The following is an 8,351-nucleotide window of genomic DNA, read 5'->3' as shown; positions in this document are numbered from 1 at the left end:
AGTAGTCCGACCATTTTTACAAAGTTTGCAGCAGAGTATGATTCTTTGGGCATATGGCTCCTGTCGAGCTCCTCTGCAACTTCTTCGCTACTTCTCTTCGTCTTGACACTCTCAACCGGATTAGCTTTTAGCTTTTCAACGAACATAGCTAGGATCACCATTTGGCTATCTGCAATTTTAGTGGCTTGTGCCTCCATGCTACGAGTTCTTTCCTCTAAAACATGCATATCGTTAGTGAGTCTATCAATTTTACCGGTCATTTGACTGAGCATATTAACATGATTCTTCAAGATATCGATGAAGATTTTATTTTGCTCACTTTGAGCAGTGATAAAAGTTTTGAGAGTTTCATCCAAGTATTACCGTTGCTCGTTCCACTAAAATTATTGGGTGCTCCATTATTAGTTGGATACAGTGGCCTAGGATCATAACCATTATTTTTCCAATTGGAATTATAATTGTTGCGAGCAATGAAGTTAACATCACCTTCGGTAGTTGCATAAATATTTACCTCTTCTTTACCTCTTATGGTGTTGATGAGTTCATCTATCTTTGTCGTTAGTCCCTCATCTATTTCTCTGAAGATAGCATTCACCTTTCTTGTGGTAGACCTTTCTACATTTCATTGGCCATGGTTTTCTTGCATATATCAAGTAGCTTCTTGGCCTCTTCAATTGTTCTTCTCATTATAGTTCCTCCTGCAGTTTTATCAAGCATAGTCTTTGACATGGGATTAAGAGCATTATAAAACAAATGAATAATTGACCATTCTTCCATTCCATGGTTGAGGCAGTTTCTTATAGCCCCTTCATGCGATCCCACACAAAGTGCTAGTGGCTCACGTTCTTTTGTCTTAAAACTAGTGACCTGAGAACGAAATTGCATAATTTTTTCAGGGGACAAAACTGAGATAAAAAATTTCTACAACAAGCAGACCGTGAAGTTATAGTTCCTCTAGGCAAAGCTAGAAGCATTTTGTTGCTTTTCCTCTAAAGGAGAAAGGAAATAGATGCAACTTCAAAGTATTCGGTACATTGTCTATAATACATATCATGTCACACATCTTAGTAAAATTGTGTGAGTGCATGCCGACATCCTCTAATGCAGTGCCTCTAAATTGGTCTTGTTAAACTATTATGACTAAGTGGGGCTTAATTTTATATTGCTCGGCAATAACATTAGATTATGCAATCGATGCACACATAAAGATTTCATTTGGAGCAAAGAAGACTTCAAGTTTTTGAGCCATAATATGTTTTTTAGTTTTCGGTAACAACACAAGTAGAAAAACAAATAAAGCCAAGAACAAAAATTGAAAAAAAACTCTAACAATGACTCCAACGCGGTGACTAGTGATAAGATGTCTCCCAAGAACGGTGCCAGAAAAGGTGGTTGATTACCTTTGAGATCGGATTTAGATAACGAGGGTTTCCATGACTTATTCGCAAGTTGCGACTCTGAGTTATCGAACCCACGAGAGGACGTAAACTACGACAAAGGCTCTGACAAGTTATTGCTAGCGAACTAAATTTCAGCTTATCAAGTGAACCTTAGCAACTTTTTGGGTGAAACACTATTATTAAAAACAACAATGAGTATGAGGTCTTACTCTCACAATCTTATATTTGTGTTCGGAGTCCTAATGATATTAAACCATGCTTTCGAAGACAACTGTTATGTTGTGCTTGCAACGCGAAAATGTGAGGAATGTGTCCAAATTACGTCTTGACCGTTGCGCGACCTGCATGAGTTAGTTATCCAACTAATGGCCCTTACCATCGCACGGGGTTACCTCGGTTATTAAAAATAAATATTCAGACATAAGCACTTGGCATTTAATGACTACACTCCATTCGTCCCCAAGGAATATCTTCCCCCTACCATACTAACCCCTTCTCTCGCTGCTTTTTGGGATAGTTTTCCACGTCCTCCTCGCTCTTTACCTCCTCCTTGATCTATTTACAACCTGGGTAATGGCAGGGCCTTATGATGAGAACAAGACAAGAGACAATTCTGTTGCAATCGGGCACATACAAATAACATCAAATGTACAAAGTCATTCCAACAATATCTTCCACAAATACATCAAGTTGCAAGGTCGTGCATCAACCCATTGTCTTACCGAATTACTCACACATGGCGATCACAAGATGAACCCATCGAAGATGACATAAATAAGAATGGTTGAATATTAATATGTTATCCAATAGTTGTTGGATGCCATACACGGATTACAAGTATGACTAACTTGGCGATGGATCGTTGCAGTTATGATGCTAACGGCTGCTATGGAGATGAGATGGGAAATGACGGCGGCTAGGGTGGAAGATGGTTCTGATTCTTCGTTTCATGAGTGGTGCTCTCTCTATTGACAATTATTCGTTGACCCCTTAGAAGTTGGTCAGGTGGACCTGCTGGAGGCAGCGGCAGACGGTATGAGCGCAGGTACGAGTGCCGAGCGCCCGCCTTGCGCTCTTTTGACTTGTGTGCACCTTCAATTGCCTTCTCTCTTCCACCAAACTTCATGTTTTCTTGTGTGTGATGATTTCCTTCCATGTCTGGGCCCTTTTTCTCATGAAAACACATTAAACAAAGGATTTCATGATCTCTCGCATCCATTAGTCATTAGTGACAATATAAAATTGATTTTTTGAGAAAATCTGCGATTATCCGGTTTAAACAATGGTGTGATAAGTGCAAAAATATTAGCCCAGACAACTGTTGCGACCCCCACCGATGTCTTGGAAGCTTGGAATGTCGTTGCTGATTCCGGCCGTTTTCCCATCCCCTCAATTGCCTGAGATGGTAGCTGCCGCACCACCGTCGACTGACGAGGTCGATTAACGACCAAGCGACCTCCAGTCGAGTGACCCAACTATACGGAACCATTGGTCCCGTTCGATGCTCTCAGCGCTCGGGCAGCGCACTGCCACTGGAGTTGGCCGCACCCTCGGCTCCTGCTACCTTATGACTCCTATTCTAGGTGGCCCGACGAATGTCTTGACCCTAGCGAACTCTGCTAGCCGAAATTGTTCTCGGCTCCTACGACCGTCAGATTCGCCTCCCGACCTTTCTATTGTTGGACCTCATGTTTCAACTGCTTCTCAATTTTTTAGGCACCACTTTTACATAATCTGTTGGAGCAACAACAACCATGGTGTGCAAAACTCTTCTCCCTACTACCCTTTAATTGTTTTTACATCAGGTTTTACATCATCTGTTGGAGTTACATCTGTTGGAGTTATTCTAACTACTCCCTACCTTCCTAAGCCCATGTAGGCGGGAGTGGCACGCGACGCCGTTTAGGCCGAACTGAATAGCATAGGAACAAATGAGATACGGCCTTTCATCAAAGCTTACGCATGCTCTCCCCCGCCGCCGCCGTTGTAGCCGCCGTCCGCGCTGCGGGGGGGTCACCGACGGCCGTACGCCGCGCCCACGCGCGTCTCCTCAAGGATGGCCTGGCGCTGCACCCTCCCGCGCCGTCCCTTCTCGTCTCCGCCTACGCCAAGTGCCGCCTCCTCCCCGACGCCCGCAGGGTGTTCGACGAAAGCCCGCGCCGGGACCTCCACCTCTACTCGTCACTCCTCGCCGCCGTCTCCAACTCCGACGCTCCTTACCTCGTGCTCCCGATCATACGTCGCATGCTCTCTGCTGACGCCCTCCAGCCGGACCACTTCGTCCTGGCCTCCATCGCTAGCGCCTCCGCCAGGTTGCGAAGCCTCAGTCTTGGTAAGCAGCTCCATGGACACTTCGTTGCTTCCCCGTATAGCGGAGATGATGTCGTCAAGTCTTCTCTGATCGATATGTACTGTAAATGTGGCTTTCCGGATGATGCCAGGAAGGTGTTTGATGGTATGAGTCCCAAGAACAGCGTCGTGTGGACTGCGCTTGTTTCTGGGTACGCGTCGAACGGCTATACTGACGAGGCACTGGAGCTCTTCCGGAGCATGCCTGGACGCGGCCTCTTTGCATGGACTGCACTCGTATCAGGATTTGTAAGAGCTGGCGAGAGTGTTAGCGCATTGGAGCTGTTTCTTGAGATGAGGCGGGATGCCGTTACTATTGATGACGCATTTGTGTTGTCATCTGTAACTGGTGGGGCTGCAGACCTGGCTGCGCTTGTTCTGGGTAGGCAGTTGCATGGTTTGTCCATGAGGCTTGGGTTCTTGTCCAGCATGATGGTTGGGAATGCATTGGTTGACATGTACTCCAAATGTAGCGACATACACTCCGCTAGAGAAGTATTTGAAGAGATTACAGTGCGTGACATCATCTCGTGGACGACAATGATTGTTGGAGAGGCCCAGCATGGTCGAGCAGGGGAGGCTTTTGGTCTTTATGACCGGATGATTCTTGCAGGAGTGAAGCCCAATGAGGTGACATTTGTTGGGTTGATCTATGCATGTAGCCACGCTGGTCTTGTTCAGAAAGGTCGGCAACTGTTTGACTCAGTGAAGCGGGAGTATGACATCAACCCTGGATTACAACTCTATACATGCTACCTAGATCTTCTTAGTCGTTCGGGCCATTTATCAGAAGCTGAAGAACTCATCACTACGATGCCATATGAGCCTGATGAAGCTGCTTGGGGGGCCCTCTTGAGCGCATGCAAGAAACACAACAATGCTGAAATGTGTGTCAGGGTTGCTGATAATCTGTTAGAGCTGGGACCAAAATATCCTTCAACATGTGTCTTGTTATCTAATGTCTATGCAGTGAATGGCAAATGGGGGTCTGTGAGCACGGTGAGAAAGCTCATGGCTAATATGAAGATAAATAAAGAGCCTGGGTATAGCTGGGTTGAAGTTGGAAGAGAATCTCGTCTGTTTCATGCTGGGGAAGTTCCGGTTGATATGAGAGAAGAAATTCTAGTTTTTCTCGAGGAATTAGTCTCGGAGATGCGCCGGAGGGGCTATGTCCCTGATACCAGTTCTGTGATGCATGATCTGGAGGAGCATGAAAAGGAGCACCATCTGTTCTTGCATAGTGAGAGGCTGGCTGTTGCTTTTGGAATCCTCAAGTCTCTTCCGGGGTCGGTGATCCGGGTGGTGAAGAACCTCCGTGTCTGTGGGGACTGCCATGTAGTGATGAAGTTAATTAGTGAAATTTTCCAGAGGAAGATTATTGTGAGAGACGCTACTCGTTTCCACCATTTTGAAGGTGGGAAGTGCTCTTGTGGTGAATTCTGGTAGCAGAACTGATCTGCTGATGTTCAGTTGTGCCTCTAGTCCTCTAGGTATGGTCTAATATCTTAACTTTCCCATGTCTAGAGAGATCGGTACGAAATGGATGACCTTTTTACTGTATGACTGAATTGATGTTTCAGTCTTAGAGAAGACAAAACCGTATATGGGCCAACCAACAAGCGCGACTAATAGAAACTAGAACTGTCCATTTGTTGTATCCTATTGTTCCTAGCTTTATGTACATCCTGGTAACAGATAGTCCTTTGGAGTAGCCTGGGGAAACTATAGGGTCATGTTGCTACATTTTTTTCCTAAAAAATCTAAACATTTTTGTCAGTGAATTCAAAGGTTATGTTATCGGTGAATTCAAAGGTTATGTTGTCGGTGAATAATGTGTTTTTTTATCCTTCGTACTTTTCTGATCTGCTATTATGCAACCCAGCTCTCCGATACTGTTGATATAATACTACTCGTAGGGCTTGGTGAAAGATTAGACTGAAGTAGCTAAGATTGAGAATTCCAAAGTAGATCTGTTGACTCAGGTACTCCAATTTTTTCTTTTCTTTTTAGAAAAGATAAACCCCGGCGTCTGCATCTTGAGATGAACCCAGCCAAATTTTATTAAGGTTGCAGTATCAAGCTCCAGTTCTGAAGTACAAAAAAACAAGCCACAACCGGCAAAAATAGGAATATATGCCTACACATAGCCTACTATTGAACCGTCACCCAAACCGGTTGTACGTATCCCTTGCTACCATCTTCCATTGGTTGCACTGTGTATTAATCCATTGACACAAAGTTAGACACAATGGATCCGACTAGCTTATAAAAGTTGGAGATGTAGGATTTAAGGTTGTCTTGACCAACAATGGTGCCCTCATCTTGTTCAAGCTGAACAATTTTTCTTCTTTTTATGCTTCCCGTTTGTAATTAAATGGAAAAACTGGGTGTTACTATCACCTTCCCGCATGTCCCTCACTTTGGTACTTTGACTCAGGTACTCCAGTGGGTTGGCTAAACTTGTTTCTTTACTTTATTACATGCCTACATAACAATTTTGATGCCACCCCAGTAGAAGAGTTTTATGTTTGTGGACAACATAGTATACCATTTATTTTCCAACAGCTGTGATTCTGAGATCTTGTGCCGCCAAATGACTACTGAAAACACTTGAACTATTAGAGAATAGAAGGATACCAAAACTTTCAACATGTTTGCGTTGATGATTGCCGGTGCCGAGATTATTAGTGCATCCAGCTCTGTCAGCCAGTTTTATGTGATAATCAGTAAACACAAAGCAGCAAGTTACTGTATTTACTTCAGTACATAATTTTGTGACGAAAAGGAGGGCTGGAGCAAGTCATGAACATCGGGCAGCTTTAATTGCAGATGGGAGGGCAAGAGAAAGGGGGGGAATTCATTACGGTCTCACCTTCCATGAAAAAAGGTAAAACGCTGCTTTTGATAAGGTAAAAAAAGAGTGGAAGAGACGAATTGTCTAGTGGAGGCCCATGTGGTAAACTTTAATTAACCCCATGCACATGGCCACCCTCTTGTTTCACGCAACCCAACCCTGCTTTACTTGTTGCCATCCTATAGAACCATGGATGGACCACGCCTTAAATATTTCTGTCAAGCAGCGCTTAACAACTCTCTGACCATGATGCCAAGCCAACAGTTACCTCTAATGACTTAACCTACAGCTTCACAAGAGGACATGGGGTGTGCACTGCAGCACCGGTAACAGTTCACCAGAAAGTTTCAGTTTTCTAAGCATTAATTAACTGTTGCAGTTACCTTTACGTCCATCAGTTTCAGATTAAATATTTGCGGCATACGCGTTCTACATGGTGAGCCCTACTCCTCCTCCCTCTCTGGCCTCCTTTTCCTCTTTGTGTCAATTCACAAATCCATTTGATAGACAAGCACACAACCTTTGCTTTCCCTGTGCAGGTTTGTTATTGAAAAGGAAGCAGCAGCAATTCCTTGTTCCATGCTGTGCCTCATCATGGCTTCTTTCTTCTTTAGCATCGCTGCATCATTTGGGCCACTAAAGCCCTTCTTGCCCTTGTGATTGTGAGCAAGTTCTTGATGCTTCCCAGATCCCAAATGGCCATACAACTCACGCTTCTACTCATTTCGTGTAGCCTTTACAGTATGTATTCCTCTTCTTCTTTCTCCACGTCCTCCTCTCTTGCATTGCTGGTGCTGGTTATCTCCACCTGCCTCTCCTTGCTCTTCTCAAACCTCAGACAACTGGTGAGAACCAGCAGCCACAAAGCTTCCATGGAGGTGGTTGCTCATCAGGAGAAGAGCACTGTGCCACAAGATGAGGTGTCCGAGGATGCGCTGGAGGATTCGGCTGGAAGCCTGTCGGGGTCTTCAGATTGCCAGGTCAGCGAAGAGGGGACTGATGAAGTCTCGGTGTCTGATGACGACGACGATGAGAGTCTTATTGAGATCTCCCTTGTTGATGGGTACTATGTGGGGCAAGAGGAGCAATGTCTCTGGAAGAAGGAGCAAGACCTCCTCGCCGACTTCCTGCCGGAGTTCGCTCTTGACAGGAGGGACTTCATAGACATCTTGTCGGAGATCAGTGAGGAGGAAAACATGATTGAGATTGACATTGCAAGGGGCTCCATCAAGTGCGCAAACTTCAGCATCAAAGCATGAGCTTTGCAGAGGTTTGGTCTATGAATTGCTCCGGAGCTTTCGTCAGGGCAAGGGAGTAGTAGTAGGTTGTACTACTGGAATACATGTGGTTTATTGCCTTGCCTTTTTTTCACAAAGAGCTCAGTTTTCATTAGTGATTCTTCAGTGGAAGCCTTGCTGCATCTCTTTTCTTGTGCTTTCTGAATGTTACTAGAGAAGGAATAAAGCGCGTGCACATATTTGGCTCGAAGAGATTTAAGGAAATCATATGTGTTTGCTTGGCCCTTCTTTTCATACCTAGTGTTTTAGACTTGAGTAGATGCTAATAGTTATGTCAGGGCTAGCTATATCAATCTCAAGGTGGGGTATACTTAAGTTACTTTATACAGGTTAGTGCACTAATACAGAACTGCATTGCAATTAAAAAACTGAATATGATTTGTAAGCTACTTGATGTGGTTTTAGAAATTAAGCTCAACCTTTTGTCATTCTCAATGAAAAACTGGACAT

At 44.4% G+C, this 8,351-nt stretch overlaps 2 protein-coding genes across 2 annotated transcripts; both read left to right on the top strand.

Moving 5' to 3' along the window:
- The first annotated feature begins 3,297 nt into the window (after positions 1 to 3,297).
- On the top strand, positions 3,298 to 6,672 carry LOC119279850 (pentatricopeptide repeat-containing protein At4g14050, mitochondrial-like). The gene is made up of 2 exons (XM_037560944.1): positions 3,298 to 5,239; positions 6,579 to 6,672. The coding sequence occupies exon 1, from the start codon at positions 3,363 to 3,365 to the stop codon at positions 5,193 to 5,195; it is 1,833 nt and encodes a 610-aa protein (XP_037416841.1). The 5' UTR covers positions 3,298 to 3,362; the 3' UTR covers positions 5,196 to 5,239; positions 6,579 to 6,672.
- Positions 6,673 to 7,257: 585 nt separating this feature from the next.
- Positions 7,258 to 8,086, top strand: LOC119279861. The gene has a single exon (XM_037560950.1). The coding sequence runs from the start codon at positions 7,281 to 7,283 to the stop codon at positions 7,860 to 7,862; it is 582 nt and encodes a 193-aa protein (XP_037416847.1). The 5' UTR covers positions 7,258 to 7,280; the 3' UTR covers positions 7,863 to 8,086.
- Positions 8,087 to 8,351: the final 265 nt, after the last annotated feature.

This window comes from Triticum dicoccoides, chromosome 1A, assembly GCF_002162155.2.
Source record: "Triticum dicoccoides isolate Atlit2015 ecotype Zavitan chromosome 1A, WEW_v2.0, whole genome shotgun sequence".
NCBI classification, from domain to species: Eukaryota; Viridiplantae; Streptophyta; class Magnoliopsida; order Poales; family Poaceae; genus Triticum; species Triticum dicoccoides.
Note: the sequence above shows the minus strand (reverse complement) of the source record. Positions and strands in the feature narration are given on the sequence as shown.

Coding starts and splice junctions, on each gene's coding strand:
- LOC119279850 (XM_037560944.1), top strand. CDS start 3,363: ATGCTCTCCCCCGCCGCCGCCGTTGTAGCCGCCGTCCGCGCTGCGGGG.
- LOC119279861 (XM_037560950.1), top strand. CDS start 7,281: ATGCTTCCCAGATCCCAAATGGCCATACAACTCACGCTTCTACTCATT.